Source organism: Tenebrio molitor, chromosome 5 (genome assembly GCF_963966145.1).
Source record: "Tenebrio molitor chromosome 5, icTenMoli1.1, whole genome shotgun sequence".
NCBI classification, from domain to species: Eukaryota; Metazoa; Arthropoda; class Insecta; order Coleoptera; family Tenebrionidae; genus Tenebrio; species Tenebrio molitor.
This window is the reverse complement of record NC_091050.1, coordinates 15,036,744-15,050,285: the sequence shown is the minus strand read 5'-3', so window position 1 is coordinate 15,050,285 and position 13,542 is coordinate 15,036,744. Positions and strand designations below refer to the sequence as shown.

The 13,542-nt window shown below is 35.2% G+C and overlaps 1 protein-coding gene and 2 long non-coding RNA genes across 3 annotated transcripts; 1 reads left to right on the top strand and 2 right to left on the bottom strand.

The window, feature by feature from the left end:
* Nucleotides 1-312: 312 nt before the first annotated feature.
* On the bottom strand, nt 313-2,004 carry LOC138131941 (lysosomal phospholipase A and acyltransferase-like). The gene is made up of 4 exons (XM_069049224.1): nt 1,349-2,004; nt 1,071-1,298; nt 730-1,024; nt 313-683 (listed from the first exon to the last, which is right to left on the bottom strand). The coding sequence occupies exons 1-4, from the start codon at nt 1,806-1,808 to the stop codon at nt 458-460; spliced, it is 1,209 nt and encodes a 402-aa protein (XP_068905325.1). The 5' UTR covers nt 1,809-2,004; the 3' UTR covers nt 313-457.
* A 3,972-nt stretch (nt 2,005-5,976) lies between these two features.
* Nucleotides 5,977-6,507, bottom strand: LOC138130376 (uncharacterized). The gene is made up of 2 exons (XR_011159586.1): nt 6,409-6,507; nt 5,977-6,101 (listed from the first exon to the last, which is right to left on the bottom strand). It is a non-coding gene; the product is annotated as an uncharacterized lncRNA (long non-coding RNA).
* A 4,245-nt stretch (nt 6,508-10,752) lies between these two features.
* On the top strand, nt 10,753-11,624 carry LOC138131580 (uncharacterized). Its single transcript, XR_011159852.1, has 2 exons — nt 10,753-11,224; nt 11,531-11,624. It is a non-coding gene; the product is annotated as an uncharacterized lncRNA (long non-coding RNA).
* The last annotated feature ends 1,918 nt before the right edge of the window (nt 11,625-13,542 follow it).

The following is a 13,542-nucleotide window of genomic DNA, read 5'->3' as shown; positions in this document are numbered from 1 at the left end:
AACGGTAAGCGACTTACATCATGATCTGTAGTGACTCCTATGATGCATTTTCATGTTTTGGGGGTTTATGTAGGTGAAATTGACGACCACAGTCCGGTCGAGTTTCCTCCCAAACCAAACAAAGATGGCGCTACAAACGATGGGTCACTGAACGTTGGACTTCTTGCTAACGAATTTGTTTTGGCGATTTCGTTGGTCGTGATGTACTTTATGTAATTATTGACAATTTGAGTAAATAAAGATTTGAGTTGTCACGGGACGTGTTTGGTGTGGGGCAAGGGTTCCTCGTTGTCCTCAACTATTCAAACTCGATTTGTTTCGATGCTTTATTGGAAGATATCACAAAATAGAGTCGACAAACGACACAGTAGTGTCATGGAAGAAAACAAAGGAAGGAACGACGCTACAATTTCGTAAAAACTTCTAACCTAAAATTCTAACAGTCAAAATTTTAATATCAATAAACTTCATTGATCAAATTCGAGATGTAATTCAAAACTGATGTGTCCTTCAGTATTTGCATGTGATCGACTAGGGGGAGCTCCTTGGAGTAGACTTTCTGCTTCTGGAGGGACTCCCAATGGAGACAACCTTCGAGCGAGCGCCTGTTCACCGTACCGTCCCCGTCGCCATTAACCAGAGTGGGATATCCGTCCAACCATGTCCCCGCCTTGTAAAACAACCTAAAACGGCGATTAAACCCGACAGTACTGATTTCAGGCGATTTACCTTTCCACTGTGGGTATCGCGGTACCGTAGAGACAGTGCACCTCGACTCCCGGAGCCTTGAAGTCGAGTTGGTAATTCTCCGTGTCCTTTCTCATCTCCCAACCGTCCATGTAGTCGATCGCCTCGAAAAAATCCTTCAGATTGGCCACAGTGAAATTTTTTTTGTCGGTCTGGACCAGCACTTCGTCCGGTTTCCAGAAGAGTTTGGAAGGAAGCAGCCACGCCAGACTGGGCGAAGTGATTTGTTCTTGTCTCATGACGCTCTCCCTCAAGACGTAGGACCCCAAATCGTCCCCTAGAAAATCACGATAATTTGATTGCGTCACGTGGGGTGCCCATACCTATGGCGTAGACTTTGACCGCTTTGACGGAGCCGCCCCAGGCCCCGCTCAGCGTGACCATCGACTTGATGTACTTGTCCTTCCAGTCTTGACTCTGTTGGTTGAGGAAGTGGAGGGTCATGGGGCCCCCCATCGAATGCGCGATTATGATGACCGGTTGGCCGTCGTTGTCGGCGTGCGTTTGTTCGATGAGCGCCTTCAAGTCGACGAAGTATTGCTGATTCTCATCTGCAACAAAGCAGTGAGTTGGAGTTGTGCAACTTGCTTGTGCGACTTACTTGGAGCCTTCCTGAAGTCGTACGGAGCCCCCTTGATCGTCTTGTTCCGCTCGTGGCCCAAACTAACAAGAGTCTTCGCGATACTGTTGAAGTACGAGCCGGTGACCGCGTGGCTGGGGTCCAGCCACTCGACGGTCTCGGTGCCCCCGAATCCGGGAATGCGGATGTCGACGCCGTCGCTGTTGCGCGTTGTCCGCGTCTGGTTGTCGTAGATCAGCTTGATGTTGTCGATCCAGCAGTCGATCACCAGGGGCACCAGCAGCTCCATGTTGAGCCAAATGTTGAAGTAATCCGCCGTGGTCTTCTCGCAGATGTAGTGCACGGCGGTCGACTTGTTGAGTCTCGCCTCAACTTGCGAGCCCCCATCGCCTGGCACCAACACAATCGGATTTAATCCAGCACTGACTGCTGCGACAATGACAAATAAACAAAAGATTTTCAGGTTATGAGATCCGGTCATCCTCCAAGGTAAATATTTGCGACTTCACAGCGGATTTAGGTTTACGTACACTAGGTGGAAGTTATTGTGATTGTTCGCTCGTCAACTGTTCGCGTAGGAGAAAAATAAATTATGCATGATACTAACTTATTGAAAACACTAAGATTTTGACAATTATCGCCCAGCTGGACCCTTGACAGATGCCACCCCACCACTGTCGTGACGTCAGCCGTGAGTCAGTGGGGTACGGTACAATCGTTCCGACAACATGATCAATGTAATGTTTACAAAACACAATGAGCCAGAGAAAGATAAAATATTGTTTTGGAGGCGTATGGTGATGGGACACCTCATCGGATGATCAGTGATCGCCGCAAATAAACTTTGGGCAGGCAGGCAGTAGGCAGTGGCGTACCGGAATCAGTGTAAAAAAATAAACCGAAGAGAAATTAGTCGCGAGACGTCTTGTGACTAGTGAGTGACAGTCAAATTGTACGTCTTAACTCTATTCATCCGTTCATTACGCTAATTATGACAGGTATACTTGATTTTTTTAAACAGAGACTATCAGACGCCACTGACAGTTATTTGTATTTTGACCGAAGCTTCAATGTGATAAGGATAATGAGAGTGTGTACTTCATAAACAAATACGTTTGTCTTCTAGACGCATGAATCTTGTTTTGCGTCAATGACCTCTTGCTACAGATGGAACTCGCAGTTATTTTGTTGCAGCTTTTGTTTGGATTTGCGTTATGAAACAATTTGTAGTTTATGCCCAATCAGTGGAACAGTCACATTTGATAAAATTGGTAATTAAGATTTTTTTTTTCATTAGGAAAAAATATAATGGCCCGTTAAACCTTTTGTTCAGGCCGTTAACCCTACCACTGGTGGGGGTTACCACCCCCCCTAACGCAAACCCTTGTTAGTTCTGTATCGCACTTGCAACTGAAGAATAAAACCAGAAACATCATTCAATAAGTCTTTTTTACTTCACCAATTTTAAAAGCGCCAAACGATATCGCAAATCTGGTCCTTCGAGAAAACGCGAACACCTTTCATTAGCTAAATAATTTATTAGACAAAATGAGAGTATATGCCAAGCACTATGTTAGACAGAGACAAAACAATTTAACGACGTTCTTTAACTTTAATGAAAGGGAAATCATACGGCCCAGTATATTTTTGGTAATATGTATTTATGGTTACCGTATACGCCATTAACATTTTTATCATTCCAGAACTATTAACAGTTTTAATGCATTTTTTAATTGCTAGCGGTACCGTAGATGTAAAGCTTATTACACTGTTAGAATTAAAGGGTGAAATTAATCATCCGCTCAAGAATATTTTTCAATATTACATAAAGTTATTTCATGTGTCGCAATATTTTAGTTTGTGCGACTTCTTTCATGACAGAAGCAAAAAACAGTCTCTTTCTTTTTGCAGTCTTTCCTGGTTGTAACTACTGAAAGCATTTAATTTTTTTGTGAAGATAAATGATTTGGAATTACCTAATACAGTGAGTGGATCAGGAATAATAAGGAATAAGGAATGTAAAAAAACAACATTTATGGGTCAATTCGACCCTAGGCCATTTCTAGTATTCCACAGAACTTAGCAAAAATAAAACATATTTTGGTATTAAATAAACACTTTCTATTTTCTTTCAATTCTATTTATTCCTTTTTTGTAATGTATTCCTTTCGCCAGAACCGGAACAGGAACCAGAATCAGAAATCTACAAAATGGTGGATGCGCCGGGTGTATTAATAATATTACATATTACTAGCCGTGTAATACACAAAAATTTTTCGGCCAGAAACTGTTTTGCGAGCATTCGTACTTACAATACTCGTCTATCGACTCGTATTGTAAACCGTACTCATGCTCGCAAACGTGTAGTTTCTGGCCTTGTGATACAAATAACTATTAATGGTAGTTTTAATATTATTAGAAGCATCATTTTGTGAAATTTCGGTAAAATAATAATTATTGGTGTACTTTGGCAGCCAAAGCATATTGCAATCATTACAAATATTGCTCTATTTCGAACACTCCGGCTGCGCCGTCGTGCTCGAAAAATCTCGCGTGTTTTAAAGACCTTTTCCGTTGACCGCTTGTTAATTTCAATATTAATGAATTATTTTGTCTAAAATATAGTGTATTAATGGACCTCATTAATACACTATTTTTCATTAATCAACGATTTTTGCGATTTTGACGTTTTGATGATATTTTGATGTATGAACAACCTCGAACATGCATTGTTTGCACTTATCAACACTGCAGCAGGTAGTGCAGCAGGGTTTTCTATATTTTATAGCTCCATAACTGCACAATTACGAATTCACATTTTCAAAAGCCGACTTTTTTGGTTATAATTCGCATGTCATATTTTTCAAAGATAACTAGGTTTTCTTAGCAACCGTGATTTTTACATGAAATTGAATGTGAATGGAGTTGACGTCTTGTGACACTCTTTGTGGAAAAGTGAATAGAAAGTGTTGAAAAATTTAAAAATGGCCTATCCTGAGGACAAAAAAAGGACGAAGGTATTTTATAAGGTATCATCTTTATAGAAAAAGATGAAATTGATTTTGATTTGGCTTTAATTTGAAATGTTGTCACAAAAAAAAAGTTTGCGGTCAACGAAAAAATTTTGTATTCAACTCGTTTGTTAATGGACGATTAATAATCTCAACTATTAAAGGCACTCACTCGCTACACTCGTTCGTGCTTTAAATAGTTTCGATTATTAATCGCCTTCATTAACAAACTAGTTTATTAAATAACTATAATATCCACTTATACTTTAATATACACGAGCGTCTAGCTGCAGGGATAAACCCTCCAATAGAAACGTGGGATGGTTGGAGCATTTAAAATTTGCCGCCAATTGACTGTGATAGGGTGTGTTTGCAGTAGTGTGGTACAGATACAGTGATACAGAGTGCATGAAGAATTGAAAAGTGGTATAGGGTGCAGGCTGCATGCATTTCGGTAGCTGGTGGTAGGCCGCTTTCCCTCTTCCGTTGAGTTTGTGATATTTATTGCGTCTGTGAATATAGTGCGGTACTGTTTAATGATTCTTAGCTCTGCTGGCTAAACGTAACAATACCAGCAGGGCAATACGTACAGGGTACAGGGTTATTATTATTATAAACGATTGTAGTCCAAGTAGGCTCAAAAACTGGATAAAATCTATGGTTGCCGCTCCATATGTATAAAAAACATCAAAATGATGTAAATATTTAAGTGAGTACACACCGTTCATACTCAGGAGTTAAATTAGGTGAAAAACAACTCAATATTTTTGGATTCAATCGGTAATTTAAAAAAATAAATAAAATCTCATCACCGTACTTTTCACCTAAAAATGACACTGACAGCGACAAAAATTGACAGTTCACATGAAAGCGGCAAAAAGTTCATAACATGGGCATGGCCTGCTTCGAATACAATTATTATTATTTATAATAATTACTCACCCTGTAGAAACGTTACTAAAACTTTGTTTATTGAAGTTATCGGGTAAAATTTGTACTCGCGCATGCGCATTTTGTTCTAGATTTTCATTGGAGGGTTTATCCCTGCAGCTAGACGCTCGTTTAATATACTATAAAAAAAAAACGCTAGACTTATACTGACTCATAGTCACACTGAGCGATTCATTAACTGTTTCTGTGAAAACGTTGAAACTTGTAGGTTTCGTAGTTGTGATATTAAGACCCGGTTTATTCACCTTCAAGTAACTTTATTTGAACGGTAATTAATTACCATGGATCTACCAATAGCAGATTCTAAATCATAGCAAGTACTGGCCAGATAAATTTACTTGAAGGTGAATAAACCGGTCTTGCTGCCTCTGTGTTGTGTATACTTGTTATGTTGTTATGTGTCTCATAACGAAAATAAATATACCCAGCGCATCCGCCATTTTGTCCCTCAAATACTTATCACACTCGTAATTACTTTGTTGTCCAGAAAAAGCGACCAATGAAATTTCAACACTTTTTGTGTATATTCCCAAAGAAATATGAAATCGCAGTCAAAGTTTACAATATTCCGTTAAGAAACGCCACTGAAAGATATTTTTTCCCCAAAAAGTTACTATGTTAGATTTCAACAGTAACTTTTATTTTGTTTTGTTTTGGTGCAGGGAAAAGGTAAATTAAATATTTCCATTTATTTAGAATCTTTATTAGAATCTCAATCAAGGTAACATTATTACACGTTCTTCATTCATCAAGCATATGTGGTTTCAAATTTCCATCAAGTAGAACTCTTCCTGCTTCATCGTACGGCAGTTCTATAGATTCATAAAATTTCGTTAGAATCTTAACGATCTGTATTGCTATAAAAAGGGGACAAGGCATCGAGGCAGGATTCTATTTCATCATTACGGATATTTCTATTTATCAAGTAATGATAATTTCATTGAATGATAATATAAATAGTTCCTCTATTTATATTATCATTCCTTTGCATTAGCGTTGCGCTCACTTTTCACATGAGATCCATGTCGGAGTTCATTCATATGACATTACACAACAAATTAAACTAATGTGCCACCTCATCAACGTGCATTTATGTTCAACATACAAAAAGATACTCACTATATGCGTCTACAATCAAGGCCACAAAACTCATCATCAGAAGCATGAAAATGGCAATTCTCATCATCATCATTCTTACTTGCGAACCAGTTGCTGAATCGTTCAGTATGACTGATAGTAATGAACAGTCATCATCATAAACGTTTTTTATATACTCTTCACTAGCGGCCTAGGTACGCCATTAATCATTTAACGATATTTCAAAAACTATCATTAATAGTTATTAACGTTCCGGTTAATGATCGAGGAATTTTAACAAAAATGGTTTTATGCTTTCTAAATTACAGTAATTGATCGATACGAAAAAATGTGCCTTGTGTCTTAATTATTGCAATTTGTCAAAATAAGGTGACAATAGTAGATAGATATTAAAATGAGGTTATTAATAATTTACGTCTAGAATCTAATAGCTATTTAATAAACTAGTTTGTTAATGAAGGCGATTAATAATCGAAACTGTTTAAAGCACGAACGAGTGTAGCGAGTGAGTGCCTTTAATAGTTGAGATTATTAATCGCCCATTAACAAACGAGTTGATTACAAAATTTGTTCGTGACCGCAAACTTTTTTTTTGTGACAAAATTTCAAATTAAAGCCAGGTCAAAACCAATTTCATCTTTTTCGATAAAGATGAGACCTTATAAAAGACCTTCATCCTTTTTTTGTCCTCAGGGTAGGCAATTTTTAAATTTTTCAACACTTTTTATTCACTTTTCCACAAAGAGTGTCAGAAGACGTCAACTCCATTCACATTCAATTTCACGTAAAAATCACGGTTGCTAAGAAAACCTAGTTACCTTTGAAAAATATGACATGCGAATTATAACCAAAAAGGTCGGCTTTTGAAAAAGTGAATTCGTAATTGTGCAGTTATGGAGCTATAAAATATAGAAAACCCTGCTGCACTACCTGCTGCAGTGTTGGTAATATTTGATAGTGTAAGTGTTATGTCATGAACTCATGTCACCCATGTCATCGTTGAGCGCATTCAACAGAAAATTGATATGTCAATAACATTGTCAAAGTGACAAACAATTTACAATAGAAAAATCTTGGTGTTTCCAAATTAATGGCCGCCACTGTGCTAATTACGAACTTTCAAATATTAAATTGTATAAAAAAAATATACAAATCTTTGATAAAGAATAACACCTTCAGTGTTGGTTGTTGATTGTGAGGTTCTCCAATTTTAATCAACAACAAACGATTAGTAAAATAAAGTGAATGGAAGAATGAAAATTGTTGTGAGGAAAAACTAATGGTATAGACGAGACAATCAATGAACAACTAACTATTCCTCTTGGGTGGTCAATTCTTCTTCAACGTTTTTTTGATATGCCGTTAGATTGGAATTTACCGGAAAAATATCCGCCACTGCTTCTACAATTTTGTACGTTTTCATTACGTTTCCATCATCTCCATGAGTAATTTCTTTTATTTTGTTGAAAGCTTTTAAAATGTGCTGCTCGTCCGCTTGCTTGTTGGTGCTCTACTCCGTTCTGGAAATTCATTCATTTTGACAGCGACAATAACTTGACAATTTAAATTTTTGCCAACTGTCGAATTTGTATTTATTTTGTAAAAAAATTTAACAAAAAAAAGTTCCAGCTGTTCCAGTTCCATTTGTATGACATTTCATAAGCGTGTATTTGATTTTTTCAATTCCATTACACATTGAAATTAACAAAATTACAAAATTGCGCGACTATGAACTACCCTACCAACACAGTTGCCACATACATTTTCGTACATAGTTGCCATACTTGGCCACAATCATTTTGAATCACCCAGTAGGTAGCAGTTCAAGGAGGGTTTTAGAGTTTTGATTCTGTGGTTTTGTTTTGATCTTTGGTGGGGACCGTGGGGACAAATACGGTCTGATATGGTCGAAGGTAATGCAATTGATTGTCCCAAGTTATAAAAAAAAGAGTGTGTGCTTAAGACCGCACGACAGAAGTGAAAACTTCTATGATGCTCGTTACTGATTTTAAGTAATATCATTATGGATGACTTGGAAGAATAAGAAGCAAGGCATAAATAATTAATATTATTTAAATCCAATGCTGTTTTTAAATAAACATCAAAAATCTGTATTTTTCAATAGAAACTGCAAACACGTCCGCTTTTAGAGGTACACTCTGGCAAAATTTGTGAGGTTAGGTTTGGATGTTTAAGTTTTATTTTCTTGACGATGATATTGAACACAACATAAGTTTTCATAGCAATACCCTGTATTATGATAATTTGTCCATTTTCCTCTTCACATTTTGCTACACAAATTTTTCCAATATAATCAATTCACTTTTGTAATGACGAACTAGAGTTACTAAATTTAGTAACTTTTATCTTGTGAACACATCTTTTTGCCGCGAATTTGGGCTTTTAAAAAGTTAGGTTATGAGTCACGTCATTTGTTCTGTCAAAACTTGTCCAATTCAAAGTATAGTGAAACTAAATGTTTTTAATTATTTTGAAGAAAAAAGCAAAGTTGCACTACACAAATACGAAAAGCCAGTTGAACGTAACAATGAAAGAATTTTGCATTTTGCTACTCATCCTCGTCATCGTCGCTGTTTTCCAAGTCCGAATCCGAATCTTCAACCAAATGAACAATATTTGTGGATATGTCATGGATACTAAAGTATCTCATAAGCCTTATTCTTGTCCTTCATTTAAAATTCTATACATACTTCTGGGACTGAAGCCTGTGCAGCACTTAGGAAAAGTTTTATTTTAGATTAGGATTTACCGAGAAAAAATTCGCCACTGCTTCTACAATTTTATACTTTACGTATTTACGTTTCCATTGTCTCCATGAGTAATTTCTTTCTTAATTTTGTTGAAAGCCTTTAAAATGGGCTGCTTCTTCTGCTTGCTTATTGATGCTTTACTCCGTTTTGGAAATTCATTCATTTTGGCAGTGACAATAATATGACATTTTAAATCATTGCCAACTGTCGAATTTTCATATATTTTGTAAAAAAAATTAACAAAAAAAAAGTTCCAGTTAGTTCGTCATTACAAAAATGAATGCATTATAGGTGAATTGTTGAAGCCATATAATTGAGAATTACGTATTAAATCTTACATTCATCTGTAAACTTACAATATTTGTCGTGTCTTTGTCGTTTATATTTTTTAATGCTTTGGTTTCAGCCGATAAAGGCTACACACCTTTAAATTTAAGTGATAATATAATTTCAGATATTGTTAAGCCAAATATACCTGACACTATAGCAAATATAAAACAGAAGTCTTTACATGGGAGATACTTTAAGAACTGGAACAACCAGAAGTTAATATTCAGGCCTCTCATGCATGGCTTAAGAAATCAAATATTCACCCTGAGACGGAGGGTTTTATATTTGCAATACAAGATCGTGTTATAAATACAAGAAATTATAAAAAAACACATATGCGGTTTACAATCGATAATTGATAAATGTAGGATTTGCGGAACTGAAGGGGAAACAATTGAACACATCATTTCTTCTTGCACCGTTTTGGTTCAAAGCGAATATAAAAAACGTCACGATATATTCGCTAAAATTATACACATGAATTTAGCTGTTAAATTCAATTTATTAAAGAATACACAACCACATTATAGTTATACACCAGAAAGTTGTTTGGAAAATGACAGTTACAAGTTATATTTTGATAGAACAATTTTAACTGACATTCATATTAAGCGTAACAGACCAGACATTATAATTTTAAATAAACAACAAAAGCAAGCATATCTTTTAGATATAGCTGTTCCAAATTCACATAATATAACACAGACATATAACACAAAAATTAATAAATATTTAGAGCTCTCCGTTGCTATGAGAAATCTTTGGTGTTTAGAAAAAAATTCGATTTTACCACTTGTAATTTCAGCAACGGGAATAGTACCGCAATCTCTTTTTAAAAATTTAAAAATTCTGGATTTAGATAACATATTGGTAGTTGAAATTCAAAAAGGTATATTATTATACTCATGTCACATCGTGAGGAAGTTCCTTAACATTGACACAGAACATAATAAAACACAACAAAGTCAAAATGCGGAGGCGAGACGCCGGTAATTATGTTGATAAGCACTGCACTATTACTTGATAGTAATATCCGTAATAGTGTATGTACTCCGGCAAAATTGCCGTGCCGCCGGGTGGAGGTGGGATACGAGAAATATTGTCGATTACTGCCATTTTAAAATTTTTATAATTGAGACTTTTTGTGAGGGATGCCCAAACCATGCAAAAGTTTAAAATAATTCATGTTTTTGGATCAAGTTATGAATGAAAAACGTATTGCTGGCTGTATTTAAATTTTGTTAGGGTCGGAATCAATTGTATGGGTTTCTTGAGTTGAAAACTTAGAATTTAAAATAAATTAGATTGTATTTAATTATTTTAGCTACGAGTATATTAGAGTTGCAACTGGTATGAAGCAGAAACCTTTATCTAAATTTTCCAGTCAAAAGAGTGTCCTACTTACTCTACAATGTAACATATGTTATCATTTTTGTTAAAATTCCTCGATCATTAACCGCAACGTTAATGACTTTAATGGTACTTTGTGAAATATCACAATTATTAATGATGTACTTAGGCCCCCAAAGCGTACAACAATCAATAAAAATAAAAACGCAAGACACTCCATGCTGATAGTGTAGAGTATATAAGAAACGTTTATATTGATGACTGTTCACTATTGTCAGTCATAGTGAACGATTCGGCAACTGGTTCTCAAGTAAGAATGATGATGAGAATTGCAATTTTCATGGTTCTGATGTTGAGTTTTGTGGCCTTGATTGTAGAGGCCCGTGGTGAGTATCTTCTTTGTCGTTTATGTAAATGTTGAACAGGAATGTACAGTTGCGGCCGTTGAAATCTCAGACAGGAAAGATTTAAACACTCTGTATAAATTCCGAAATTTGATTAGCGTAAACAGGATTTTCATCAAGGATTATAAAGTCAGTGTCAGTATTTGACATATTAGGTCAGAATCGCGCGAAACTTTTGAAATGCCACAATTATTAGTAGTATAAATAGTTCAGTCGGTCTCAATACTTTGCCCCCTTTTTATAACAATACAGATCGTTGAGATTCTAACAAAACTTTTGAATTTTTAGAACTGCCATCGGTAATAATTGGTGAAGCATTTGATAAGGAATGAACGAATTCTAATGTACGTCATTGAGATTCTAATAAAGATGTAAATGAAAATGTTTAATTTATTTCTTTCCTACACCAAAACAAAATAAATGTTCTGTTGAAATGCAACATACTAACTTTTTTGGAGAAAAAAATGTCTTTCATTATGCGTTTCTTTGACAGCGATTTCGTATTTCTTTGTTAATAGACAAGAAAATAAAAATAGAATTTCATTAGTCGGTTTTTCTGGACAACAACGTAATTACGAGTGTGATAAGTGTTTTAAGGACAAATGGTGGATGCGCCGGGTATATTTATTTTCGCTTTGGAACACATAAATCTTGGGGAATGGGTCAAAATCATAACGAACTGCATTCCCCAATATGACCAAATACATAGAGAAGTAGAATTCATTCACCATGAATTCTTCTTCAACTATTTAAATAATATCGTAAGATAGTTAATATAAATACAGGGCAAGTCACATAAGGGTTATTTCCGAATTTATTTTGTACGCAACCAAAAATACTAATGACGCTGACTACTTGATACCATTTATAATGTGATTTAATTTAGTAATCAACGTAGGTATGTAATTTGGCTAAAAATGTCACAATGGCGTTTTCCTGTTCTGATTAATGAAATCAAAAATTAAATTCATCAACTGTCATTTTGACATTTTTAGCCAAATTACATACCTACGTGGATTACTAAATAAAATCACATTATAAATGGTATCAAGTGGTCAGCGTAATTAGTATTCTTGGTTGCGTACAAAATAAATTCAGAAATAAACCTTATGTGACTTGCCCTGTATGTTGTTGCCTCGTAGGCAACCAGTAAAACGTAGCTTTCAACCATTTCTCTAATTGTTCTTAAGTTGTTGAGAAATTGAAGAGTAACAACTAGTCCTAGTGCAATAAAATGGAAGATAAATTGTTGTGAAAAGGAACTAATTAAATTTAAATAGAATAAAATATAAAAATAAAAAACTTATTAAAATGATTAATTAAATAATATAAAATTAAATAGAATCCGAGAAAGTGTTTCAATTTAGACAAAAAAGACAAAAATTCTTGTATTTGAATAAATCTTCGACTGTTGCAAATAACAATAAGAGTACGTTCACGTTACGTCTTGTGTTATTAATTGAGCAAGTGTGATGATAATGAATATTTTAAGACATTCTCAACGTTTTTTTTTAATAAATGTTATTTTAATAGCTCTTTATGTAATAAGTACATAATACAGGGTTATTCACGAGTGATAATAAGCCCGATGGAATTGAAAATGCAGCCCACAATATATTTTCGAAAAAAGCTGGATATTTTAATTTCAGTAGCTGTTTTTGGTTATACTGTAAACTAATTTAGTATAAACTTTAGTATGTATAATCAAAATCGCACAATAAAAAAAAGCACAAGGCCTAATCTAACATTTTATTTTCCCCATGTCAAACGTCAAATTAATGTGCTTATACAACGTTGCCGATTGTATTTTCCAGGTAAATTGCGGTGGTGGTGGTTTTATAATTTTGGGGAAAATTATACAGTTAAATGCAAAACGTTTTGGTCGTCAATGTCATTTTTTCACAAACTTTGAAATACTCAATTTTAAATCGGTCTTAACCTTTACATTATTTATTTGACGTTAATTGTGACATTGGCGCGGCGATGTCAGGCTCATGATGCTACTAATTGACGTTTAAATTATTTTTGACTTTTTCATGACAATAAGCCATAAACGAATAACTTTTAGTGACATTGACGACCAAAACGTTTTGCATTCGACTGCATACACCGTTCACGTTGGATTGACCATTGCTAAATTCGCATTATGTTAACTCCCTGCATGTTACTATTTACAAGACATAGGCCCATATTAATAAAGAGGTAGCATTTGCTTTTGCTAGCAATTTTTCTAGCCTTTGCTAGCACACTTATAAACAAAAGCATAGCATATGCGACCAAAGGCTAGAAAAATTGCTAGC